Here is a 27,503-nt window from a genome sequence, read left to right as displayed (position 1 = left end):
ATGGGATGGGACTGAAGCTCCTCTGTTGCCAGCAAAGGGACATTCCTTGCTCGGTGACTGTTCTCCCATGGTCTCTTCTCTCCTGGAGCATGCTGTGCTCCAAGGAATGGGGTTTAGAGCAGAATTTGAGGCACGTATTTGAGCAACAACATCCCAGATCCACCCCACTCCATCCCCATGCCAGGGAAGAGCAGAACCACAAACACAGCTCTTGTGTGTTGCTTGGCTCTGCTGTTCTTCACCTTAGCTGGGCACTGCTTTTGCCCTAAACCCACAGTTGGGCCACCAAACCCATCCCAAACCCATCCCAACCCCACCCAAGTGGCAGATGCCAGCCAGAATGATTGCAGGCAATGCCAGACCCTCACCTGTCTTTGAAGGTCTTGGTGACCTGGGTGTGGCTCCACTTGCATTTGTGCCACAATGTGACTGCGGGGTCACCTCCAGCACTGTCCAGGCGGCCGCAGCTGTCCGGCTGGCCCAGGCTGGGGCTGGCCATCAGGGTCAGGTTGCCCATGCTGTCCTTCTTGAGGTGCACGGACACAATGCCTGGACAGAGAGGAAAACAAACGAGACAGAGATGAGCCCGTGCGGTATCACAGGGGCCTGGCCACCACCTTGTGTTTCGTGGCCTTTTACTGATCCCACTCTGATTTCAAGCCAAATAAAATATCATTAGGCTGAGATCCTGGAAAATACTCTCAGGATTTTCAAGTGTTCCCCATCTCAATGCTCAGTTTGAAACCTGCCTCCTCTGAACCCCACATTCCTTTGTTCCACCCATCCGAGCTCTGCTATGCCCTGGGTGACCCAGAAAAGCCCCCCACTCCAGATCAGGAGCTCCCAGCTTATTTATCACAAGGAATTTAAGTGCTTTTTAAAGACAGCACATGGCTGGAAACACATTTCATTGGCAGGAAGAATAGGGAGGGTTGGGGACAAGGCATTTTCCAAGGACACCCAGCGTGCCAACTGCTTCTTTTAACTGGAGAGCCCCAGGAGCAGGGCAGGGATGTGGCCATGGGCTGGCACTGCCCACACATTGTCATGGTCGTGTCCTTCCCCCAGCGCCAAGGACCAGCACCCAGATATCCCACGGGGGTCTGGAGTGTCACACGCCCGGTGTTTATGCCCTCCAGGGACCAACACTGTGACCAGAGGTTATTTTTTTCCACCCTGAGTGCTTAAAACACCATCCTGCATTTGAACGTTGCAATTTTCCCTGACTCTGACAGGAATCACAGGGCTCAAATGCCAGCCAGTCCAGCACGGATTTAGCCCAACGTGAGCCCATCCCTGGCACGGGGCTGGCTGTCTGCGTGTCTCAAGTGACAGCGCAGGAATGGCCATGGATCCCTGCGCCGCTGGCTCTGACCTTTCTGGGAAAGGCTGATAACGCCATCCCGCTCCTGCACGGCCTCCTGAGCCTCCCCACGCTCCGGGGGCGTTCTTACAGCACAGCCTTAAGCTGCACCAGGGGAAGGTTAGGTTAAACATCAGAAAAAAAATTAAAATTCTTCACTGAAAGAGTGACTGGGCACTGGAATCGTCTGCCCGGGGAGGTGCAGTCACAGTCTCTGGATGTGTTTTTAAAAAGCCTGGATGTGGCACTCAGTGCCATGGTTTGGTTGATGAGGAGCTGTTAGGTTAGGTCAGAGGTTGGACCTGGTTCATTCTGTGATTCTGTGATCTGGGGCTCAGGGGCTGCCAGGTCCCAGAGAGGGCAGGGGCCAGGGACAGGGCAGGGGCACCAGCAAAGGCAGCGCTGGAAAGAGTCCTGTTGGGGACACAGGGAACTGGGCTGGATCCAGCTGTGCCCAGGGGGGTCTGTGGGGCATTTGGGGAGCTGGGCTGGGTCCAGCTGTGCCCAGGCATTATGTGAGGCATTTGGGGAGCTGGGCTGGGTCCAGCTGTGCCCAGAGGTTCTGTGGGGCATTTGGGGAGCTGGACTGGGTCCAGCTGTGCCCAGGGGGGTCTGTGGGGCATTTGGGGAGCTGGGCTGGGTCCAGCTGTGCCCAGAGGTTCTGTGGGGCATTTGGGGAGCTGGGCTGGGTCCAGCTGTGCCCAGGAGGGGTCTGTGAGGCATTTGGGGAGCTGGGCTGGATCCAGCTGTGCCCAGGGCATCCCCACCAGGTCTGCAGGGCATGTGGGGAGATGATCTCAGCAGCTTTACAAACAATTCTGCTCTCCCAAGCAAAGGTGCCAAAGCAAATAAACATGCAAAGCCCCTTCTCTCCATTTCAAATGATTCCAGTGAGCAAACACCGAGCAAAGGCTTTGCCTGCCAGGTTCTGCTGCCCCAGGAGGGTTTCCCCACCTGAATTGTCCCTGCAGCCACCCCCATTGGACTGGGGTGCCCATCCCTCCCCAGGTCCTGCACCCCAAAACCTCAGGTTTGGATGTTTTTCCCTCACCACAACCATTCCTGGTCCCTTCTGCTGTTCAATCAGCGTAACTGTGAACAGGCTGGGTTAAAGGGGCTGACTTTGCACAGAAATGGGGGGAAATCTACCCAGGCTGCTCTGCCAAGGGAGCTGAGGGGCTGCAAACCTTCATTAGGGGGAAAAGGAATATTTTTACCCCTCCCAGCCCTCTGTGCTGGGCTCAGGGAGTTCCATCTTCCTCAGGCTCCAGCATTACCTTTTCCCTAAGTCCCATTCTTAAAAAATCCATATTTCTGAGAGCAAACAAATCTCCTCTCAGCCTGGATGACTGCTTCACATTTTCAGGGGATGTAGGCATGGGGGAAAAAAAATAAAAAAAATAAAAGCCAGCATGTCTTTTGCCTAAATCAAAGCCTTTTTCATTTTAAAAAGTCACAGGGAGGCGACTGGAGCTCTCAATTGCAAACACCATAACCTTAAAAACTGTCCCAGTTCCTGCCAGCAGTCAGCAGGGCTGGGCTCATTTGCATAGTGCTGACGGGCTGGCCCCAAAAAACTTATATATAGCGTGAAAGTAAGAGTTGTTAAATATCAGCCATTAATATGAAAATTAATGGGAAGATTTTTCAAAGGAGAGAACCGAGCGTTAAATTGGAAGGGAATGTGATCCTCTCCCTCCTCCCAGCTGGAAATTCAGCCTTCAAAAAACCTACAGCTCAGCCTGAAAAGTGCTTTTTGTTTCCTGGGGGGATCCCATGGGGGTTTGCAGGTGTCCTGCTGTGACCTGTGTGTGGCAGACAACCCTCAGAGCTCCCCTTTGCTGCATGGGCAAACGTCTCTCCAAAGCCTTTGGGTGCCTGGCTGTGCTGGCCTTTGGTGTCACTGACACCCCAATCCCGCTCCTGCCGGCACCAGCAAGGAGCCAGAGAGTATTTCTGGGTGCTGTCACCACGCTGGTGGCATCCCAGAGGCTCTCAGGAGGTTTCATTCTGTAACTCTGCCCTTGTGGATTTATTTTTGTGTTTACAAGCACATTCATCTACTGTCGAGGGCACTGGAAACCTGAGCAGAACTGGGCTGGAAAACAAACCCAGCATCCCCCTGTGAGCTCAACTGGGACAAGGCAGGGCCTTCAAAGGGGAAAAAAGTTGGTCCCAAGGTCACCAAACTGCCTGATATGGGGGAAGTGAGCAGGAAAAGGCACGGGCTCAGGGTGAGGCTTGAACGATATTTGATCCCTATTGTAGGGAATGTCACCATTGCACAGAATGTCACCATTACATAATGGTCCCAGGGCTGTTCCCACAGCCCAGAAATAGAGATGAGGTACATGGATACGTGTGAATGGGGGATGGAGCCACCAGGATCATCCCTCTGGACACTCATTCCCTTCATTATTCTCACAGAAAAGCATTTCACCTTTTTAATTGCCTGGCAACAGGGCTGGGACAGCCGAGAGAGGAATAAACCTGTGAGCCAGATTGGAGAATTGCTTTTTAATTACCCCTCATCATAAAACTCTCTGGGACTTGAAACAGGAGAAGAAAAGACAAAAAGGTTTGAATAACCAGGGCACCCCTGGACTGGTTAAACTGGGACTGTTTAGCAGCTTTATCAGTGAGGGCCCAGTGCTGCAGCACCAAACCCAGCTCCTGCCAGAGGAAACCGCTCTGAGGAAACTTTTCTCCCTTAAGCATCTTTTTAATATTGTCCCATAAATCTGCAGAGGCCCCTGACTTTCTGGGAAAGGGAGAGATTGGGCTGGAAGCGCATTGGAGCCGTGGCTGACTGAGCTCTTTGCTGTAATGCCGAAGGACCAAGAGATATTTTAAGTTTTTACGTGACAACCGAGCTTCTCGCCTCCCCCAAAAGCCAGGGTCAGGAGCTTTATGAGCAGCACAAGTCTGGCAGTAAAAGGAGAAAATACTGAGGGAATAAGAAAGAGAAGAGAGGGAGGATGTCTTTTAAAAACACTGGTGCTGCTCTCCCAGTGCTGCTTTCTAGGGGCTGGGCTGTGAGATTCCACTGGGAATGGGGGTCAGGGATGGGGCAGCAAGCAGAAGGACAGGCAGGAGAATCCTCTGCGCCTGGAAAAGCCTCACCTGGCACAGCTGGGGATGCTTTTTAGGAAGGTGAGAGCTCTGTAGCTCCCCTTACCTTTGTACTGAGGTGTGAACTGCCTCATGGCCAGGGGCAGGGACTCGTAGAAGCTCAGCTCCTGCGACACCAGGGGCTTGCAGATGGTGTGCTCATCGTAGGTCAGCATGCTCGTGTGGCCGCCCACCTGGTGCACGAAGGGCTGCAGGAGCACGGCAGCCCTGCCCTCGCCAGGGCCCAGCGGGCTCTGACCCACCATGGTGCCAGGCACAGCCCAGGGGGCTCCGGCCCCACCCGCAGCAGCGCTCGGGGATGGGAAGCACAGGCTGGCACGGGCACTGCTGGGCCAGTTCTCACACACTCTGCTGTTTCCCCCGCTCTGGGTTTTCCTCCACGCTGGTCTTTCAGCAATGAAATCTGCAAAACAGAGGGAATTAAAGAATTAAAGGAGAAGGGTCACCCAGCAGGGTGGGATGAGATCTGTCAGTGCTCAGGGGCTGGCAGGGAGCCCCAGCCTGGCACATGGAGTCCAGGAAAGCCCCAATTTCACTGTGTTGGGGACAAGAGACAGAGATCAAGAAGAGCTGTGAATTAAAGCAGGATAAGGGAATAAGGCAGCAGGATCAGGGATTCCTTGGACAGGTTATTAACACACTGCACTGATGCTGTGAAACACCCCCAGTTTGTCCCACAGGCTGTGTTAGGATGGTCCCAGGCCTTCCCTCAGACATTCCCAACATTGTTATAAAGCCCCTGCAAGCCCCCAGGGATTCCCTTGCTCTACAACACTGCAGGTGGGGTGAGCAACAATTTCTGCACCTTCCAAAGAAACCTTGGTTTGGGGCATTTCCTGGATTTAACACCGGAGCAGCAGCAGGAGCATTTCCTTCCCAGGCTGACAGATACGCACAGGGGGATGTGGATGTGTCACACCAGCACCCACAGGGCTCACACCCAGCTTTCCACCCTGCCCCCAGCAATGGATCCATGCCTGATTCCAGAAATTCCTCCTTGATTCTGATAGCAACAAGTCTCGGCTCCAAAGCAGCAACGTAGGAAAATCACACAGCACATCCGGGGTGCATCCCCAGCAGCAGCACCCACCACCACCTGCTCCTTCCCCCATTCCTCACAGGAAACCCATGGATGGCTCTTGGACATCAGGAATTGAATCCCACATGCACCAAGGATGACAAAAAGGAGCTGATGTTGGTGCTGGAGCAGCCTGGCTTCACACTCCATATCCCAGACTCACAGGGATGGGAAAAAAATCATTAAAATCATCATTTGAGGATGGGGCCATGGCAGCACAGGCCCTTTCTCCAGATTGTTCCAGCTTCAGCACAACCTGGGGAGCTTTGCACCCTGTTTTTGCCAGCAGAACCCCAGTGCAGGGGACAATGATGCCTTTGCAAGATCCAGTTCTGCCAGGAAAGCCTCCAGGATGCTCTGCCAGGTGAGCAGCTCCACCCCTGGCAGCCCCACGGGACAGGTGTGACCAGGGCAGCGCTGTCACCCCTCCTTGTGCAGGAGCCAGGGAACAGCAGAGGGGTGGTGGCACCTCCTGGAGGCACCTGGAGCTTCCCACGGTGGGCAGCGGCTCTGCAGGAAGGGCTTTCCCTGAAGGCAGCGCTGACCCCGAGCTGGATCTGCGGGCACGGAGCATATTCCCCATTCTGCAGGAAGGATCCAGAGCTCAGGAGTTGGACTGGATGATCCCTCTGGGTCCCCTCCAACTCCGGATATTCTGTGAAGTTCAGATCTCCCCTGCTCCTCCTGCCGGGATTAACCCCCAAGGGAAAAGCACCTGCTGCAGGTGCCGGTTTTGTTTCCCACCTGGAGCAGTGGGATGGAGTGGGCTGAAGGCAGGGAAGAGCCACTTCCAAACGCACCAGAAGCTCCTTTATCTCCCCCAGGGTGGGGTTTTTCCCCTCCCATTATTCCTCTTTGGAGAGGAATTCCTGCTCTACAATTACCTTTCCCGGAGGAACAAAGCCAGGCTCCCGAGCCCAGCGCTTTCCAGCCGGGAAGAAAGCGGCTCCTCTGAGCCTTCCCGGGTGTTAATAAAAGCATTCGGCATTTTGTTAAGTTGTGGCAATTTTTAAAGAGGATTTTCTGCCTCGGGAGCCGCAGGTTTGTTGTGAGGTTTTTTGTGTGGCTCTTCCCTCCCTTCCTCCCATCCTTAAAAAGAAGGAGAAAAGCCAAAAGCAAGCGGATTTGTCATAACACCTCTTTGGAGCAGGGAACAACACGACTTAAATCCTTTCTTGCTTCTGAGCCAGTCCAAGGCTGAGACTCAGCTGACACAACCCCCTGACAGCTCTGGCAACCTTAGCATTGCAAAGGGAGATGGGGAAAAAACATCCACAATTCGATAAAGCTCCTGAATGTTTTCTCCCAAGCAAAACTCAGAGCAGGATTTGCAGTAGGAAAAGGAGGTTCTTTTCTGGGAGTTTCTGCTGGGAAGCAGCTCATCCATTCGGAGCAGATAAATGTTCCTGCAAACACTGAGCTCCCCTGAAACAAGACACTGGAAATAAATCACTTCCACTGGCTCAAGGTATCGCAAATGCCAGGAGATATTTACGTCACTAAAAATACACAGAATTACAGATAAATCCAGACCCTCCAAGCAAAACCAGAATCCATCAGTGTTCTTCCCACAGCTAAAGGAAAAGTAGCTCAGGTGCTGCAGGTGGAGCCAGGAAATATTGGGGAAGGAGGATATGGAGAATATTCCTCTGCATAGAAGAGGAATATTCCGTTCTCCAGTAAGGCGATGGGGCTTTGGAGAAACCGTGGAAGGTGTCCCTGCTCCTGGCAGGGCTGGAGCTGGGAGAGTTCTGCCACAGCGTTGGGGACAGCACCGCTCCCCTGGCACTGTCACCTCCCACCCTGGGCCAAATGTCAAAGGAGTCTCAGCTAAACTGGTTGTTTATCCCCAACTCCAAACTGAGCCAAAAGGAATCGGGCAGATTCAATTCTCCAATCTTGAGTGGCACCTACTCCATCCCATCCCAAAGAGAACTCGTGTGGCCCTGAGGGAAACACGCAGTCAGGCTGGGCTGGGTCCTTGTGGCAGAAACACCCGGGAATATTAAAATGCAAAATCTCTCTAGAAACAAGAGCTCTGTGCACAGGCCCACGCTCTCAGTGTGGCCCCTCCTGGCCACCTCCCTGCTCCCGGAGCATCCCAGAGCTCCAAAGCTGGGTTCCAAGCACTGCAGATCCTTTGCTTCATTAAAAGGCAAGAAAAGAACATGGCTGAGATCTGTGTGTGCTCCTGGTGCTGGAGCTCACCTGGAGCCCCAACCAGCCCTGCATGGAGCCCCAGAGCTGGGGCCTGGTGCCACCATGGACACAGTGTCACCACAGACCCAGTGCCACCATGGACCTGCTGCCACCATGGACCCCCTGCCACCATGGACTCAGTGTCACCACAGACCAAGTGCCACCATGGACCCCCTGCCACCATGGACTCAGTGCCACCATGGACCTGGTGCCACCATGGACCCGCTGCCAGCACAGACACAGTGCCACCATGGACACGGTGCCACCACGGACTGGTGCCACCACAGACACGGTGCCACACCACTCTGCAGAAAAAGGGCACAGGTTCCCTCACCCCCTGCCCACTTTCTGCCTTCCACAGCACCTCCCTCCCCTCCGCTTCCCAGCCATTCCACCAGCTCCAGGGTCGCTCCAGAGATTCCCACCAGCCCCCAGCACCACTCCCATCCCTTCCCACCAGCCAGAGCCTTCCTGCCAGCATCCCACCCACCTCCAAAGCTGTGTCCCTGTCACACCATCCACCCCACCTGGCACCAGCCCAGCCCTCACCTGTGCGCTCCGGTGTCCGCCGGGGGCTGCGGCCGAGCCTCAGGGCGCTGCCTCTCGCTGAGGCTCCACGGCGAGGAATGAGGGAACATCTGAGCACGGCCCGAGTGCGTCGGCGCTGGCAGCAGCCCGGAATGTCCAGCTGACATTCCAGTGGGGCTGTGCCAACGAGAACCACGCTGGATGGGACAGGGACACGGCCGCATGTGAGGGCCGGGAACAGAGCGAGAGGTGCCGGGTGTGTTCCGGCTGTCTTGGGAAATCAGCTCTCCTGGAAAACAACTGCGGATTTGTCCAGCTTTGAACTCCCCCTCAGCTCAGCCCCCACCGGCTTTGTCACCTCCCTGCAGAGTGGGCTGGCACCAGGAGAGGGATGGAGATTCCCAGAGTTCCCAAACCAGCTCGGAGAGATGCAGGAGGAGAGGCACAGGGTGGTGACAGCGGCTGGGGGACACCAAATCCCCTTTGTGGTGAAGAGAAGCTGAGAGCAAAGCAGGGGAAGGCTGAAGTTTGCCCAAAGCTGGGCAGGGGATGAGTGGATCCAGAGCTCCGGCCTTGCCAGCGGGAAAAGAGCCACGTCAGAGCTCGGGAGCTGTGTGGGGAATGGAAAAGTCCCAGGGAGCTTCTGCCAGGGCCACACTGTCCCCTGCAGCCACTCAAGGACAGCGTGTGCCCCCCAGGCCTTACTATCCTGTCCAGAATGTGCCAATGGTTCCTGCCAGCCCCCTGAACCCCCAATAAATGGCATCCATGTGTTTTTTAGGGAATCACAAGGAACAAGGACAAGGAGGGGACGATGCCCATTCTCACCCCCAGTCCCCCACAGGAATTTGAGGACTTCAGCCAAAGGGTGCCCAGGCCTTGAGCCCACCAGGAATGCCATGGGGGAAATGCCAGGGAAGGAAACCTCACAATTGGGATAAGGATTGATGGATGTGGAAATTCCCACTAACTGGAGGGGAGAAACCAGGCACAGGGTGAGCCGAGGGATCAAACTGATGGTGGGGGCAGAGGCTGAGATTAAAGAAAAGGATGAAAGGAAGACCCAGATTTCCAAGGCCTGGCTTCATGCTGGAATCTGAGCTCAGGAAAGCACTTTTTTTATTTGTTTTTTTTTTTGGTTTGAGAGTTTGGGTTTTTTTATAAGGTTGGTTTCTGAAGGAGAAAAAGCTTACCTGAGCACTCTGCACAGCCAGACATGGGGTTTTTGCTTCCCTCCTCTCCTGTCCCCCGAGTCCAGCTGAGTTTCCTCCTCCTCCTCCTCCTCCTCCTCCTTCTTCTGCAGGGCAGGCAGGGCAGGGCAGGGCTCCAGAGCAGCTCCTCTCCCTGTGCCCAGCAGGTCCCGACATCCCTGCGCTTGTTCTGTCCCTCACCCGCTGCAGCCCCCGGCTCCAAAAACCCCCAGAGAGCAGCCAGGCCAGGCTGCCAACCCCAAACGTGCCAGGCTGTAAATCCAACCATCCCAGAGCCGGTAGGAAGGGGCCAGGCCCATGCTGGGGGTCACTGGGGCTCAGTGAGAGGCAGGACTGAGCATCCAGGTGGGCACTGGGGAGCCCAGCTGGCAGTGCCCGGCTGGCAGTGCCCCCGTTTCCCCTGGCAGGGCCTGTCCCGTGGGCTGTCTCCCGTGTTCCATGGCCGGGAATGCCGCTTGGAGCCGTGTCCCGGCAGTCGGGCACACAGAGGATTCCCGGGAGCACCGCGGCGTGGGCAGCAGCACAGGTAACCACAGAGCCTCTGCTAACGAGTGGAGCACTCCGAGGAGAGAGAACATTGCCTCGGATTGAAGCTGTGCTAATTAGGAACTAATTAGGGGCCTAGTGATGTTCCCACCTTGGCCACCCCCGCTCCAAAGCTGTCCCAGTCCGGCTCGGGCTGGGGACACTGGCGGTGCTGGGAGCCTTGGGGGAACCAGGGCTGCCCCGAGTGACCTCAGCACACCGGGACTCATCCCGATATTCCCTATGCAGGAATTCTCCTCCCTCTCAGGGACATCACTGCGGGCTCCGGTGTCCTCCTGCCCCTCAGGAGCTCATTCCAAGGAGCTGCTGCTGTGCCAGGAGCTGGGATGGGGAATGTGGGGGTCACAGAGTCCGCACCCCACCCGGGGCGAGATGAGCTCACAGCCCACACTTTCCATGACCCACTGGGCTCTCCTTGCTTTGGAGAGGCTGTTCAGACCCCCGTGGGCTTTGCATCACATCCCACAGAAGTGTTCCTACAAAAGCAGGTGCTGCTGGACAGGCCTGGCCTGGTGTGGGAGCCTGGGAGGTGGGGACAGGGCTCCACAAACCCCTCCTGCAACACCCAACGTTCCTTAAAGCTGGGTGGAACCCCGATAAATTCCGGATTGATGGGGATGGATGGATGGATGGATGGATGGATGGATGGATGGATGGATGGATGGATGGGGCTGTGCTGGAGGGAGGCAGCTCCAGGCAGGACTCGTTCCCTGGCTGGATCTTTCCAGGAGAACTGGCTCTGTGCCCTGAGTCCATGCCTGTCAATAAGGTGCAGCATCAGCTGTCATGTCAGCAGCAGGAAAAACATCCCGTGGGAAGGGCTTTAAATGGAAGCAGGAAAGGAAAAGATACAGAGTTGGTTTCGTTTCAGAGCCCTCGTTGGGCCGCATTTGCCTCCCTGACAGGGAGGGGATGCAACGGCTCCATTGGAGAAGTTATTTATAGAAATGTGGTTAATTATAGAAATTTACTTTGCAAGAAAGTGGGAAAGCGCCCTCAGCAGCTCTGGCAGGCAGTGGGGGCTGGGAAGGGAGCATGGTGGGGGGGCAGAACCTGCTTTTCCCAGGAAAACTGCTGGCACTGCCAGAATTCCCAGTGCAGTCTGGCATGGAATGGAGTGGGGCTGCTCTGCCCCAGAGAGATGGAACAGGGGACACAGTGGGGGTGACAGTCACAGCCACCATCAGACAGCAACACCCCCTGGCACATGGAACGGCTCCAAACAGCACCATTTCCTAACCTGGAATGGATTCCAGCTGTAACTTAGCAACCTCACCTGGGTAAAAGCGTCCCACAAGGAATGTGGGGCCTGAGGAGAATCAGCCTTGCACTGATTCCCTCCCCTTTGTTCCCAAACCTCAGCAACAGCTGCAGCCAGAGAGGAGGCAGCTCCTGCTGGCCACGGAGCCACTCCCTTCCTGTGCCACTGGAAACCCCCTTTGTCACCCAGAGCCACGGGATGAGATGAATTCATCGTGAGTCACCCCTTTCCACAGAAGTCACACAAGTGGGGAACCGCTCCTGCCACACAACTTTGGAGAAGCTGGAACTCAACCTGATCCAAGCAAGAGCACTTGGGACAGTCTGTGATATCTGAGCACAAATAAAAGTACTAAATTATTTGTAATAAATTTATTTTTGATATTGATTTCTTACAGAGCTAAATGGAACATAGAAACAGCACCAAGCCATTGAAGTCTGTTCTACAAAACCAGGTTTAATACAAAAGGATGACAGCAATGCCTGACTCTGCACTTCTGGACGGTTAAAAAAGCTCACCCAAACCCTACCAAGAGTTTAAAAAGGTTTAAGAACAGAGGCACCGGTGTTTTGAGAGAATTTCTCTGGCAGCAGTAATGATCTTGATACATTTTGGAAGAATCAAGGTTGCCTTTATTCCTATTTATTACAGTGCAAGGGGCTGGTCCTTGCCTCAAAGAGCTGTTGAGTCTCCTGCCCCAACACCCACACCCAAAAGTTTGGGGCCAGAGCCACTTTCATGCAGGATATTCCCCATTTAATGGGAAAGATCTCCTGGTTTTGCTCCTGGAGAGCTCTGCTCCAGCCATACGGAGTCTCCGTGGGCCCCAGCAGCACGAGGGGTGCCAGTGGAACGCCCCACGTGGGGAGAGCTGCAGACTCTGCCAGGCACAAGGAACACACCTGGGGTGGCATCACCTGCCCAGGGCTGTGCCCTCAGCCAGCCCAGAGCCTGGGGCAGGAGCAATCCGAGCATCCAGCCCCAGGATGTCCTCAAGGAGAGCAACATCCAGGGGCTACAGGGCTCAAATCACTGCTGGCTTCGCTCTGCAACTTCTGCCCAAGGCCAGCAAAGGATTTGAGTCCTGCAGCCTCAGGAGCTGCTGCAGAGCCCTGGGAAGAGCAGAGCAGCAGCTCCTCTGCCGAGCCTGAACTGCCACACACTGGTGTCATTTCCTGGGAAACAAACGTTCCTTCACTGGACAGAAACAGAAGCTGAAGTGATTACAGACACGAGATACAATGCAGCAGGGCTGGGACAGAGCCAGGCTGCTCCTGGGACCCGCAGGGGCTGCAGGAACAGCGACAGTCCCCGAGCTGACACATCCCTGCTCTGACACGAACACAGACACTGCAGCTGCCCAGCTCAAACATGAACACTGAGCCCTCAGAGTCCTCCCAAAGCTGCTCTGTAACAGCCACTGGGCAGTCCTGGGCTGCAGCCACAGGAAAGCGCCTTTAAAAGCTTCCTATATCCTTTATTTCCCACCCAAATCCCCCCCCAAGCCCCCAAAAAATAATAAAAGCACACAGACTGCAGACTTAAAAGTGTAACAGGGTCACAAACTCTCCTCCACCACCCCCAGCCCAGCCCAAACCACCAAGGCACGTCAGGCTCCCCCCTCTCTCCAGGCCCACCTTCCCCCTTCTCCCCCAGTTTTGGATGGATGAAGCCAACACAAAACATTCTCTTTGCTGGGAAGCAGCAAGTGCTTCCTCACCGTCTTTGCACTGATAAAAACTAACGCAAACAAAGACACACCTGCACTGCCACCCAAATGTTTCCATGGGAAATGGTATCTTTCAGCACATTCCTTGATGGACTCTGCCACCAGTTGGCCTTTGCAGAACTGAGGTCAGATTTTGCACCCCCAGGCTCTGGCAGAGCCCCCCAGCCCTCGAGAGGGCTGTGCAGTTATTCTTTGTATTCTTTGTGTATTCTTTGCTTGCCACGGGAGCCAGGTCTCTGTGGAAGGCTCACTTTGGTGCAATTCCAGCTTCCCACCAGCTCAAGCCCTTCTTCTTTCCAAGCCAATATTGCCCTGAACGTGTGTGTTTGGAGAGTTTCAGCAGTGAGAGCAAACAGAGCCGTGCAACCCCCAACCCTGGGGCCAGGCCCTGCTCCTCCCCCAGCAGCGAGGGGCCTGAGCCCTGCACAGGGTCCATGTCCCCACCCAGATCCACGGCTGCTCCTCCTGCTGCCTCAGTGCTCCGAGTCCGACAGGTACGAGGGCTGAGTCCATCTCCACACCAGCATGTCCTCCCCTGCCACCCTGTGGGATTCTGTCTGGATCCGAGACTCGTTGGAGGCCAGGAAATCCACGGCTCTCTCCCACACCCGCTTCATCTTTTTTCTGTGAGGAACAGCAAGAAAATAAATGAGAATCCCAAGCTGGTTGTGCTTCCCTGCCTACAGCAACTGTGCCTGTGGATCTGGCTGCCTCCTGTTCTCTGTGTAGGCAGAAAGGGGCATCAAACAAACCCTGGGTTAGAGATTTCACACCAGGGCACGGCCACACAAATCCTGCCTGGGGGGAAGATGAGAGGTTCTGTCAGTGCCCTGAATTTCTGCCTCAATTTGTGCTGCAAAAGGACTCGATGAGCAAATTGCCCTCCCCCATCCTGCACACAGAGATCTCAGCCAGGGGGGGTGAGATGTTCACCTTCATGTTCACCCCAGCTTTGGATCCAGCAGTTCTGAGCATCTCACACCCAGGGATGGCTCAAACAGCTGCAGTCATCCCTTGTAGGAAAAGGAATTCTGTGCCTGACACAGAGGGAGGATGTTTCACAGGAGGACAAAGCAGCTCCATCTAACCAAAACACAAGAAATAACCCTGCAAAGCAGCAGGATCCATCCTTGCAGCCCTTCAGCCCCACCACCCACAGAGCAATGACCTCGACCATAAGTCCTGTCTGAGAAAGCCCCAAGCCCGAGAAAGCACAAACCCAACCTGAGAAAGCCCCAAACCTGAGAAAGCACAAACCCAGCCTGAGAAAGCCCCAAACACAACCTCAAACAAACAAACAAAACCCAAACCAAATCATCTCACTCCAGCTCCTATCCCAGCTGCACAACTGAAACTGGCCCCTTTCCAGGCCCACAATCACTGCAGAAGAGCCCCTCTTGGGAATTGCTCTGGTCTGGAGAGCCAAGTAGGAGGGATGGGAAAGGGAACAGCACCAGACACCGAGCAGATGAAGCAGAGGACACCTGATGCTGCAGGTCCAAGCAAACCAGACCCAGGTACTGCTGGACAGAACAAGGACAACTACCCGTGGCACTGCACCAAGTAGCAGCCCCAGGGCTGGCACACTGATCTGCACCAGGTGCAGGCACAGCCTGAGCTGTGTCCAAGCCTTTCCCAGGCCAAAGGCTCCAGCCTCGTCCTGCAGAGCAGCTCCAGGGATGCATTTTGTAGCTGTCCTGAATCCCATCCTGCTGCTTCCAGCCCTCCTCAGTCCCCAGAGCCAGCTCACCTGCTCTGAGGAGGGATCAGGCTGTCCCGGACATGGAAGATGCCAACGTAGGGGTAACGCTCCAAATTCCGCTCCCATTCCTTGTAGTGGTCCTGGACAACAGCTGGAGGACAGGAGGACACAGCAGTGAGGGCTCAACCCTGCAGGGAGCAGAGCAGGGCTCCCTGTGCTCCCACAGCTCCTACCTATGATCTTCTTCACCATTTCATACATGGCTTGTTCCTCCTCCTCCATCTTCCGCCAGCGATACCGGAGGTAGAGCAGGATTCCCCAAAGGGTTATCAGACCTAGGAGAATAAAAACAAAGGGAATGCAGGAACTGACAGCTGTGTCCTTGCTGGATGCAGTTTTAGTTCTGACACTGTGACCAAGGCCTGCTTGGAACTGACTCCCAGTGATTGCTTTTGTTCCCCAGAGCAGCTGCACCCCAAAAGCCCTCAGAGCAGCCCCCCCTGCAGCACAGGGCACCTGTGGATGTGGGATGAGGTGGTGGGAAAGCCTCAGCACAGAGCTACCCTCACAAAACAAACCTCAGCACAACCACAAGACTCCAGTTCTGCAAATCCCAGAGGAGGCTTTGCCAGAGAGGCCTCCCCAACAAGAATCACTCTGGAAAACTGTCAGGTTTCACTGCTCCATGGAGAGCTGCTGGATAGGGAAGTAAAGCCTGGGGCTCCAGTGCAGCCCAAAATGCAGGAGATGTGTATGAAAGGTTTAGGACTGACAATGCCCCCAGTGTCTGCAATAAACAGAACTGTCCCTTGTCACCCCCTCCCTGTCAGACTGGATTAGAAACTCCTGTAGTCACACGGCTCTCGTTATCACCTCGCTGGGTAAAACCCCTGTCTCAGCTGAGGCGTGACAGACTATTCCAATAAAACCTCCAACCCTGAAATGCTACAAGTCATTATTAAAGAGGCTGGAGGACCTGAGAGCTTAGAGCAAGAAAAAAAAGAAAAACTGACTCCTTAAGGTAAGTTAACACACTTACTCTGCAGCCCAAAATAATGGGCACTTGAGGAATACCCAGAGAGCTCATCAGCTGCCTGATTTAAAGCAACTTTTAAGCACTCGCAGCACAAGAGGAGGGCTGTGGGTATCCTGTGCTGCCAGAACAAAGGTTAATTAGACATTAACTCATCAGCAGATTTATTTCACCTCTGCTAGGCATTTCCTATGGCTGAGGAATGTGTGATCACAGGGCTTCATCCCTGCAGCTGAGCCCCAAGAGCCACTTACTCCAGAAGAAGAGGAAGAGGTTCCTGATGGCCGTGACCACGGCCCGGCGGAAGCGGCAGCCCAGCCCCATCTGGGGGTGGGCAGATTCCAGGCAGAACACTTCCTCCACGCTGGAAACCGGCTCTGACAGGTCCCTGCCTTTCAACCTGATGGGAAGAGGCAGAAAATCTCAGTGAACAGAGCAGGCTGTAACTGCAGTCTTTAATCAAGGGCAGGAAAACAACCAGACTGCAGATGCAGCAGCTCGCAGGAAATGCCCCCACACCCAGGCAGAGCCTCCTGCCAGAGCATTTGGGACTGGCTGATTGGCCAGGAATGGATGTGGCTTCAGGAAGGCAGCAGGGCTGCAGCTTCCACTGGCACACCGAGTGTCCCTGCACTGCCTCTCTGACAGCTCGGAGCAGCCCCTCTCAGCGTGCACAAGATTAAAGTTGGAATTGGATTCCCACCTCCCAGCACGGAGATGGAAACGTTCCCTGAGTCAGAGTCACTGCTCAGCCCTGGCAGTGGGAGCTGGGGGACCCAGGCTGGGAGCAGGAACAGCTCAAAGAGTGACAGAGCACCAGCACAGAGCCCTGCAGAGCCTCAGCCTCCCCTGCAGCACTGCTGCTCCCAAGCCCAGGCTCACTCCACACTGAGCCATGCCCAGAGAGAGCTCACAGGCACCAAGGGGTCCAAGGGACAGCCTGCAGATCCAGGGGAGCTGGACCAAAGGAGATTGTGTTTTTTAAGCTCCTAATTATGAACAGACCATTAGACAAAGAGGTTTGCTCAGTTTACAGGTGCTCAGCTCACAAACTGCAGCGAGCTCGGCCTGGTTCTGGGTTCTGCAGGAGCTGCACACACATGGTTGTGTCCCACCCCCCATCTTATTTACAACCCAAATTCCATGGAAATATTTAAAACATGCAGTAGAATCACCCAGTGCAAAGCTCATTTCCAGTCCTGCCTCTCAGACTAACAACTAAAAAATAATCTCATGTAGCTAGAAATGCCAGGGGCAGGGTTTTGGGGATGATGCCACACTGGCTCCGGGGAAGCGGAGCTGTTTGGGGACCAGCCAGCAGAGCTGCTAATTAACAAAATAAAAAGTGGGAGGATATTGTATCCCATGGCTTCTGACTGGAAATGTGCTGGAGTATAAAAATACAAAATTTGAAAACTGTGCATCCCAGCCCACCTACAAATCCAGCCCTGCCCCTAAGGAAGCCATGCCCCATCCTGGGAATTTGCACACCCCAGGAATCAAAGCAGCAGATGCTGTCTGATCCGTGGATCACAGCACCAGCTGCAGGAATATTTAAGAGCAAATGGAGCAGTGGGAATTCCAACAAGCCTTGCCCACCAACCCCAGCACCACAACTGCTGCAATTCACTTAATCAGAGACACATTTAGCAACGTGAAAATGCAAACAACTGTTAAGGCTTTAGAGTTAGAGCAGACTGGAGGCAGCCCACGCTTCCCAGAGGAAGGTGATGATGGCTGCTGACTCTGGATAACATTCTTTCTGTAGGTTATGGATAGGATATTGTGTTTTTTCCCTGAAAACTGAGTATTGCTGTTCTTTCTGATGGATGGAGCCTCTTGGCTGAGAAATGCACCCTCAGTAACCCCCCAGCACCCACAGCCAGTCCGGCCATCCTTTCAGGAGGAATTTCACCATGGAAAGGGTGGTTAGGCACTGGCAGGGGCTGCCCAGGGATGTGGTGGAATTCCCATCTCTGGAATGTTCACTTGGATGTGACACTCAGTGCTCTGGTGGGGTTGTCCAGGTGGGGATCAGTCACAGGTTGGTGATCCCAGAAGGATTTTCCAGCCTCAGTAATTCTGAGATTCTGGCAGGTGCTCTGCCAGAGACACAACTGACACTGAAGGTATCATTCAACATCCCTTTCCCTCTGCTGCTCCTCAGGACTTGCTCCAGAGGATCCCAAAGCATGGGTGACACCACCCACTGCACAGAGAGCTTTGCTGGCTGAAGAACCCTCTGGTCCAAGGATGCAGCTCCACAAATGCACAGATGTTCTGGAGAGAGCTTATTCTAGGAAAAGTGACCATGTGGGCAAGTTAAGGAAGAGCTGTAGGCACAGGACAGTAGGCAGGACACCAGGACCACTCCACAGGAGGCACAACACTACCACTGATGGCCACAAGCAGCCCTGGCCTCCAACTTCCATCTCACCTGCAACACATCCCTGGACACAGTGTCCACCAGCCTGGGCTGGGAAGTGACTCCTGGAGGGAGCTCAGTTCCCATCCTGCTGCAGGGCTGTACTTTTCCTTTGGAAGTTTGCCCAGCAAGCTCTGCCACAGCCAATCCCAGCCTATCTGCTAAAGCCTAACGAGCTCTGGGAGCTGAAGGGCACCACTGACCCTGTCAAATTCCACCCCAGCCAACACCCAGATCCCCAACTTTGACACAGTGGGCTCCTACCCACCCAATTCCCAGATCCCTGCTGCTGCTCAGTATCAGCAGATCCCTAACTTTGACACAGAGGGTTTCTGCTCACCAAGTTCCCAAATCCCTCTTGCTGCTCAGTATCAGCAGATCCCTAACTTTGACACAGAGGGTTTCTGCTCACCAAATTCCCAAATCCTTGTTGCTGTTCAGTATCCAGTGCAGGGCAGCTTCAAACTTCTGTGAGGAACTGCCAGTTACATTCTGTGCAAAGGAAGCCGTAAGAAGATTAGTCCTCCATTCATTTAAAATACTGACCAACATGATTTCATTACAGCAGTGGGAGAATTCATTCCACAGGGGCCGTCCCCTGGTGAATTCTTATCGGGATTCTGCAAACTGGAGGGAGGAGAACTAAGCCTGAAGGTCTGCCTGGCCTAAAGTCTTCTGACTGGGGAGATGATGCATGAAGCACTCTGTGAAATAACACCATCCCAGACTGTTAGGGCTAACCACTAAATACAACATAATCTTACTGACAGGTTACCAGGAAAGAAATGGAATGCTGGATCAGAGCAGTCTGTCTCCTGACACTCTGCAGCAGAGAAAAATCCTTCTTCTGCCCAGCCCTCAATCCAGGGAAATTTCTGGTTTCACAAGACTGATGGCTCCAGTGAAAAAACAAACCATTAAGATTTACAGGGGGGTGAATCACAGATGGAGGAGAAAATGATTTTCAAAAGAACTGCTGAGAACAGGACTGGCCAAAGGGGAAGTGAGAGATATAGGAGAGAATCAAAGCAGGATGAGGAAGCAAAATAGATGGTGAATTGTTTTAGTGTCCATTATTTATTGCTTTATAAGAGACTAAGCACTGGGTTATAACAAAGCTGCTCAGAGCCCACTCACCAGCACGTGATCCTTCACCTCACTAACCCAAATGCATTTGCTTTTTAAGTTCTCAGGGTTTCCACATTCAAAATTACCTGGTAAAAGAAAAGTCAAATAGAAAAATCACGTTTGTAAAAAAGCCCTTGAACAGCTTAGAACCAGGCTCTGAATGTACACCAAGAAATGCTTGCCTTTCCAATCCACCCCAGCCCTGAGCAGAATGATTCCAGGCTGAGATTTATATTGCAGGCAGATCAGATTATGACTATTAAAATCTCAGCCACTGCACAGAGGTTGGATAAGGGCAATCAAACCTCTCACTTCAGAGCTGCCGCTGGATAAGGGCAATCAAAGCTGACACTTCAGAGCTGCTGAACACACAATGAGGGGGAAAAGTATTGCTCCTGCCCCTTGCAGAGCACAGAACCACAGCTGCCACCAGGTATCAGGTGTGGAGCTAATGATCAGTGTTTAAAATGCCTCCAAGGAGCTGAAATCACAGCTCTGCCTCTAACCCAGGCAGAGAAATGCTGGCAAGGCACTAAATCCTCTAAATCTTGCCTCACCAAGTTGACTAAACAAATGTGCTAAGTAAATCTGGTGGAAATCTGAAGTCAGATTTGAAAAGATTTAGGAATTCTGTGCGGCTTCAGTATCCAAAGGCTTCAGCCTTGAGGCCTGAAATGCAGAAAATGGAACTGAAACCCTTTTACTGATTACCACTGCTGTGAATCTTGCCAAACAGGTCCCTGCTCATGCAGTGGATTTCTAGCAGCCTACTCCATCCCAAAATACCAATGATGGGCTGGATTTTCCCCTGCAGTAGGGACTGTGCTGGGTCAGCTCCTCATGTCAGAGAGCCTGTCCCACTCTGGTGAAGAAAAGGAGAGGCACTCACACATCTGCCACCACATTTCAGCAGAAATGACAATTTCTTAGGTCACTTCATGTGTAAGAACATATCAGTTTACACTCCTGGTTCTATCTTGAAGACAATTTCAAGCTGTTTTTAGAAAAGAATAACAAAGCCAACCAATCCTACCTGAAAATCCCAACACTTCGAGTACAAACAAGGCCCACTCACCCAGGCAGGGTGACAGGAGTGCATTAGCCAAGCAACACTCAGTATAAAAATAAATCCACCTTTCCTTGCCTGCCTCAGAACTCCTCAAAGGGAACTGCTGGTTCCATGAACCCCTCCAGAGTGGGACAGAAGCGAGCTGGAGCTGGGAGAGGCAGCTCCTGCAGGCTCAGCAGGGGTGGGGATGCGCTGGCACTCACCTGCCTGCACGGACAGGTAATTGTAGAGCTCGTGCAGCACAGCCATGGTCACATCCTTGTGCTTGGCCTGACAGAACTGCAGGGCACAGACAGGGACACACATCAACAGTGGCACAGGGACAGCAGGAGTGCAGCTCCAAACACCAGACAGAACTATAGCACTGAGTCTGGCTCAGTCCTGCACCACCAGCTCCAAACAGATCTCCTGAATGAGGAACATTCCAGGCACAAGTGACCCCGAGCATCTCCTAGAAGTCCCTGCCCTGAGGAATCAGGTGAGTTTTAAGGTCCTTTCCAGCCCAAACCAGTCTGGGATTCTGGGATTCTATAAAGTGCCACCAACCCTCAGCCCAGCCTGCAGCACCAGCCTCGAACCCACCACAGATGGAAGCATCACCTCCAAAACTTTCCAGCACACCAGAACTCAGAATCCAACACAAAACCTTCTTCCTCCTAATCATGGAATGTTTGGTTTGGAAGGGACCTTTAAAGCTCACCCAGTTCCACCCCTGACATCTTCCACTATCCCAGATTTCTCCAAACTCTGTCCAACCTGGCCTTGGGCACTTCCAGGGATGGGGCAGCCACAGATTCTCTGGGAATTCCATCCCAGCCCCTCCTCAAATAGGATTTATTCCCAATATCCCATCCAAACCAGCACATGGAATCCTGGAATGGTTTGGGTTGGAAAGGATCGACCCATCCCACGGGCACTTTCCACTATCCCAGGCTGCCATTTTATCCATTATCCAACCCAGCCTCAGGCACTTCCAGGGATGGGGCAGCCCCAGCTTTCCAAAAAATCCATCCTGACAGAGGGAGCAGGGCTGTGCAGGCACTCCACAGGGAATTGGCTGGATTAAATCTTGTACTGCTAAAGCTGAAAACAGCTTTATTGCAAACCAATACCACTGCTGGTACAACTGTTAAAAAGAAATTGATTCACATAATTGGGAATTTAAATTTTTATCTTTCAGAGTCTCATACACACTCCTAACTTAATCTGGCCCATTAATTCCAACTCATCAAGTCTCAATTTTTCTGTAAAACGATAGAACTAATCATTCTACAGGGATACTGTTATGGGTGGAATAGAATACCTGGAATAATCACTGTTCTGTGAGAGCTCACAAGAGCGAGGATAAATAAATAAATGCTTACCTCATCCGTGCTTTTGTCACAATCCACAGGCAAGAGATTAACTAGGAGAGAGAAGAGGGTGAGTTAGGTGGCTGCAAATTAAGAGCTTTGATCAAGAAAATAATTATCTTTTTAAAAGCAGGCTCAACTTAAAGCCAGGTTCTGCTATTGTTCATCTCCCCCTGGCAGCACCTGGAGGTGCAAACAGCCCCTTCAGGAGCTGCTTTGGGAGCAGCGCTGAGGAAAAACACCGCAAGGATGGAGCTGATGAATGTGTTCAGCTGGGGAGTGAAAACTGGGGCTGGATGTTTCAACGGTTCCTGTTTGAGAAGCTTCACACTGATCTTCACATTCCAGTGCTGCCTCTTACTGCCCACCAGGGTCACCTGAAATATCCCAGCACAGCCAAGGAGGGAAATGAACCCTCCTGGAGGGCTGACTGCAGCTCTGGGCTCTGCAGGGCCTGAGCAGCTCCTGGCACCTGAGGCATGTCCAGCACCCTGCACTGCTCCAGGGGTGGCACAATTCGAACCTGGGCAATGTTCCTGCCTCCAGAACTCCTGTGTCAGCTGAAACAGGACAATCCAGTGACAATAAGCAGTTTTATCCTGGCTTTGGGAATGCAGCAGCTTTCCCAGCCCACACCAAGGGCACGGAGTGCCCAGGCTCAGAACCAGCACCTTCCCAAAACAACCTCCAAACCCTCCATTGTTCAGCTCAAAGCTTGAAATATCCCCCATTTCCAACTGTTCCAGCTGGGGAACTCAGCTTCAAAAAACAGCTGCTGGGGAAACCCCTTTTCATTTCTCATGGAAGAGAGAGAGACACACTGCCACACCTGAAGTGCTGAACTGATCTGCTGCACTTCCCCCTTGGACAGAATAAAGGCTGGGAAGGGCTGTGCTGGCAGACGAACATCAAAAACACACCCCAGGTACTACACAGACATCATGTCACACCATAAAATCCATCCTTGGCCCAGCAGACATCCATAAAATCCATCCTTGGCCCAGCAGGAATGGCACTCCACATAAACCACATGATTCTGAAGGACTGAAGGCCAAACTCGTTTGGAAAAAGCAAACTTTTGATTTGCTTCCCATGACTAACAAGGTTTCCCATTGGAAGGGGGAGATGGGAAGAGGGACAGAAACAGACATGTCAGGTTATGGCAGTGAGGATGATAAATGTGATGGGAATTGAAGCAATAAAGGGAAAGCAGGAAGACAGGTGAGGAATAAAGTTTAAATGAGAATTAAACCAGTGCACGTACAGCTCTCCTCGCTCCCGTCCAGCCAGCCTGACCCAACCATCTTCACCACGAGGATGCCCAGAAAAATCAGGAGCAGCACCAAGGTGGCGAGGCAGAGGAACTGGGACAGGTAATACTCCAGGCCCTTCCCCTTCCCCTCCGGCTGCTGCCTCGGTGCTGAGCGCAGGAGGGCCGTGCGTGGGGTCACTCCATGCCCCCCATCGCCAACTGCCCGCCACGGGAAGCGCCGGATCAGCCCCCCAGCCCGGCTGCCCGCATCCCGCTCTGCCTCCTTCCCAACGCTGGAAGCCAGGTCCTCCTTCCCTCTCCTGAACAGGCTGCTGAACCTCCCGGGGGCCGCTGAGGAGCCCCACTGGGTGCTGGGGGTCACTTCGCTCTCCCGTCTCCACCACATGTTGGAGGAGAGCCCCCTCCTTTCCCCTGCCGTGTCCCAGGCAGCCCGGGAGCTCTGTGCCCCAATTCCCCCTCCTGATGTCCCCCAGTGGCTCCTGGACTCCTCCTCGCTGGGAAGGGGTTTGGAGCCTGCTGAGGAGGTCCAGTAGGGCGTGGAGCTCAGTCCCCCAACACCATCCAGCCCTGAGCCAGCCCGGCTGCCGAGCCCCCCGCTCCTCTCTGCTGAGGGGCTCCACTGGGATGCGGAGTTTGACCCCCTAAACCTGTCCAGGGTCGGTCTCAGGCCACTGCTGAGCCCCCCACTCCTCTCTGAGGCACCCCACTGCAGTGAGGAGCCCCGAAACCCATCAAGGGTCGCCCCCAGCCCCTGGCTGAGCCCCCGGCCGTGCTCTGCAACATCTCTGGATGTCTCCCAATGGGACGCAGCGCTCAGCTCCCCAACCCTGTCCAGCCCAAGGCCCCCGCTCCTCTCTATGGACGTGTCCCACTGCGAGGGGGAACTCAACCCCCCGTGCCCAGCCAGGGATGCCCCCAGCCCACCGCCACCTCTCTCCACAGTCGTCCCCCACTGCTCTGAAGGGCTCAGCCTCCCGAGGCTGTCCCGGGGCCGGCTGCCCTCAGCCCTGACACCTCCTCCCCGGCCCGGCGGGGACCCCCGGGGGTCCCCCCAGGCCTGCCCGCCGCTCTCCCCCAACGTCCCCCAGCGGGAGGCGGGCTGCCGCCCCACTTCCTCCTCCTCTTCCTCCTCCTCGTACTCCTCCTCACTCTCACGGGCGGCCCCGCTGGTGAAGCCGGTGGGCTGCCGCGAGGGCGAGGCCTGCGGCGGCCCTGCGGAGGAGCGGCCCGGGCTGGGCGGCGCAGTGCGGCCGCTGCGCCGGGCCGCCGCCACCTCGGCCCGCAGGCAGCCCAGCTTCTTGATGTAGACCTTGCGGGTGGTGGCGGTGATGGGCCCCGGGCGGTAGCCGAGCGCCAGCAGCTCCTTGCGGAGCTCCGCGTCCGTCAGCTCCGCCATGACCGCGCCAGGCCCCGCCGGAAGCGCCCCGCGGGCGGGAAGCGACGCCGCCATCTTGGGAGGGGCCCCTGGCTCCCCTGGCGCCGCCATGTTGGGAAGGGCACAGGGCGTGTGGGGAAAGGGCGCGGGGGCGGACGCCATGTTGAGAAGGTCAAGGGAAGGGCGGGCTCACAGTCCCGCCGTGTCCTGAGGGAGCAGCGACTCACGCTCCTCGCTGCTCCCTCAGGATCGGGAAAAAGGGCTCGGAGAAATGAGGAAGGCAAAAGGCGAAAGCTGCCTCATCTGCGGGACGAGCCGGTGTCGATGATGGGTTGTCCCCCGTCGCTGTGTGGGGCTGCTCCTGGAGCGGCTCCCGCCTCACCCCGATGTTCTGACACTTTTAGGGTCATTCTCCCAAAAAACGTCCCTTTCCCAGCCCCCTTCCATCCCCACACGCGTTTCCATAATTGCTGCCCAGTTGCTGAGCTCTGACAGAACCTCAAGCAGGACCTGGATACAGATCCATTAAATATTTCCTAGGAAGGGGGGGTCCCTCCACACCCCACACCTGAAACAGCAAACCCAAGCGTTGACTTGTAAATTTATTTTGGCACAGCTGTGATGAACAGTAATTGCTTTTTCCTGCCGCCACCGCTAAAGAAAGCGATGAAAGCAGCTGAAATACGGTGGTGTAATGTTGGAATTTAATTAAAGGTAATGGAACAGCGATGCTGAAGGTGCTGAAGGCTGGCTGCATGCCATGGGTTTGGTGATGGATGTGTGACACTGGGGAGGGGGACATTCCCTTGGGAATGGCACCTGTGGGGAGAGGGAGAGTCCGGAGGAGCACAAGGCTGAAAGAGCTGAGCTGTGCCTTCCCAACATAAATCACAGAATCCCAGAGTCCATGAGCCTGGAAAATCCCTCCAACACCATGGAGTCCAACCTGTGACTGATCCCCACCTGAGTGCCACATCCAGTCTTCTTTGGCCACCTCAGGGATGGGGACTCCAAACCTCCCTGAGTAGCCCCTTGCAATGTGAACAACCCTTTCCATGGAGAAACTCCTCCTGATGTCCAACCTGACCCTCCCCTGACACAGCTTGAGGTTATATCCTCTTGTCCTGTCACTAATCCTTTTTTAGGAGCCCTCTTCCTTAGCAGGTCCCCAAAGCTCACCTCACTTTTTGCAATTTATCCAAGAATGCAGCAACAAGATGCTGAGATTTGTTCATCAGGTTGGCAACAGCAAATACATCCTCAGCAGAGGCCAAGGAACCCATTAAAAGAGCAAACTCAGCTGTGCTGGGAAGTGTGAACGTGCTAAGCTAAGCCTCCTCTGTGCTCCACTTCCAGCTCATGATGTGGGGAGGGGTCTAATGTAAATAAAAAATTCCAATTTGCTTCTATCACACAGATCCTGTGAGCTCACAGCTCCCACTTTGCAGAAGCTCTGCCTGGACATGCAGATGCATGCTGGCTGAGCTAGTGCAAACTCAGGAATTGCATGAACTCACCTTGTTCTGGAGAAAACAGCAATAAAAGCCCAAACCCATCCTTCCAACTTGTGATTCTGTCCATCAGGGAAATTACCCCAGGCCCAGCAGCCTCATTGCACAGTCTTTGGAGGGGAGGACATGGGATTGGTGTTGGACAAGTGGAGGATGGGGGAAAAGCTGTGATTCCTCCTCAGAAGGAGGCTGGCAGCACCAAAGCTCAGCAGCATCAGGGGCCTATTCTTTCTGGAGAGAAATCTTCAACCCCTTTCCCTTCCTGCCCATAGGAGAATCCCATTTGAACCACACAGGGAAAGCAGCAGGCATAGACGTGTCAGACCCTGTATCCCCATGGGCAATCTTTGTTCCTATCCCTTGCCCACAGTGCCAATGCTGAATTTGACAGTGGATTTTCTATTTTTGCAACCCCTTCATCATCCTCATGGCTCTGGGAGCACCAAGCGGTGCCGAGGCTACAGATGGGCTCGGCAAAAAGTGTTTCTTGGCTGGTAACAGCCGGAGCTGGCTGTGGGAAGCTGGGACATCATGGAAGGACAGCCTCCACTTTCCCTGCGAGCCCAGAAGCTGCCTCAGAGCTGCTGGCAGCGGCTCCGATGCCAGAGGAGCAGACGCGCCACGCCGGCTGCTCCGGTTCTGGCAGTCTGGGGACAGGGCTGGTGTGAGCAGAGCCCTGGGAATGGATCCGTGCCAGAGCAGGGAATGGCTGCACCCCAAACGCCGCAGCTGAACCCTTGCACCTCTGACTGATGGGCTGCTGAAATCCCACATCCCCACCCACCTCCTTATCCATGGCTTTTGGGTGACAGACGTGCACATGGCACCAGAGAAGTGTCAGGGCTTTCTTGGGAGCTGACTGTGCCCATTTGTCACCCTGTCACTCACAGCCATGGCACAGGTGTGACCCAAGAGCCCTCCTGCCTGTCCTGACCTTAGGAAGTCAGAGGTGACTCCATTCCTTTCTCTCCTTTTTCCCTGCCTCTTTTCCCCACCTATCGGGCTGCTCATCCCACCATGGAATTCTTGTTTGGTTTCTGGAGCAGCAGATTCTTCCTGCCTGGTGTGACCTAGGTGCTGCTGTCTACCAGAGCACCCTCTAGGGCAGGGGGAAAACAGATCTGTCCTGAAACCTGGAGACCACTTCCTTACCCAGAGCCCTGACAGCCTGGAAGGGGCTGGTTGAGGTCCCTCCATCTCTACAGTGGAAATATTTCTGCTTCTCCTGCCCAGGCTCCTGAGGGTGGAAGAAATTTACTCCCAGAAGTTGAAGGTGTACTTTGGTGCCTGTTTAGACACATTTGGTGCTGCAGGATGGGGCAGGGGTTCCTGTGGTCTCTGTCACAACCAGCCATTACATCCAGAGCTCATTTATAACTGGGACAACTGGGAAGACCTGCTGGCAGAATCCATGGTGGGGGTCAAAGCTGGCCCTTGCTGATGCAGCTTGCCTGGGTCCAAGAATAAGCGCAGTCCTACTAGTGGATCTCCCTCTGGAATTTTCCACAGCATCACCCTGGTGGGAAATGGTCCAGGAAGCAAATCCAAGAGGCTCATGTTCACTTTCTTTCTTTCCATCACTGGAAAA

At 54.2% G+C, this 27,503-nt stretch overlaps 2 protein-coding genes across 2 annotated transcripts in view; both read right to left on the bottom strand.

Annotated features, from left to right (window-relative positions):
* IP6K3 (inositol hexakisphosphate kinase 3) overlaps window positions 1-8,876 on the bottom strand; it is a 13,575-nt gene extending 4,699 nt beyond the window's left edge. Inside the window, exons 1-3 of the mRNA XM_015650348.3 lie at window positions 8,322-8,876; window positions 4,542-4,898; window positions 369-549 (exon numbers count right to left, since the gene is read on the bottom strand). Coding sequence (XP_015505834.1) covers window positions 369-549; window positions 4,542-4,740 — 380 coding nt within the window. The 5' untranslated portion in view covers window positions 4,741-4,898; window positions 8,322-8,876. The remainder of the gene's footprint in view (window positions 1-368; window positions 550-4,541; window positions 4,899-8,321) is intronic.
* A 2,798-nt stretch (window positions 8,877-11,674) lies between these two features.
* Window positions 11,675-24,458, bottom strand: LEMD2 (LEM domain nuclear envelope protein 2). The gene is made up of 9 exons (XM_015650906.3): window positions 23,021-24,458; window positions 21,769-21,809; window positions 20,608-20,683; window positions 19,345-19,421; window positions 18,620-18,699; window positions 16,037-16,182; window positions 14,983-15,084; window positions 14,798-14,900; window positions 11,675-13,671 (listed from the first exon to the last, which is right to left on the bottom strand). The coding sequence occupies exons 1-9, from the start codon at window positions 24,423-24,425 to the stop codon at window positions 13,521-13,523; spliced, it is 2,181 nt and encodes a 726-aa protein (XP_015506392.1). The 5' UTR covers window positions 24,426-24,458; the 3' UTR covers window positions 11,675-13,520.
* Between the last annotated feature and the right edge of the window lie 3,045 nt (window positions 24,459-27,503).

Source organism: Parus major, chromosome 26 (assembly GCF_001522545.3).
Source record: "Parus major isolate Abel chromosome 26, Parus_major1.1, whole genome shotgun sequence".
In the NCBI taxonomy this organism is placed as follows: Eukaryota; Metazoa; Chordata; class Aves; order Passeriformes; family Paridae; genus Parus; species Parus major.
The sequence above is the reverse complement of the archived record's forward strand: the minus strand, read 5'-3'. Positions and strand labels throughout refer to the sequence as shown.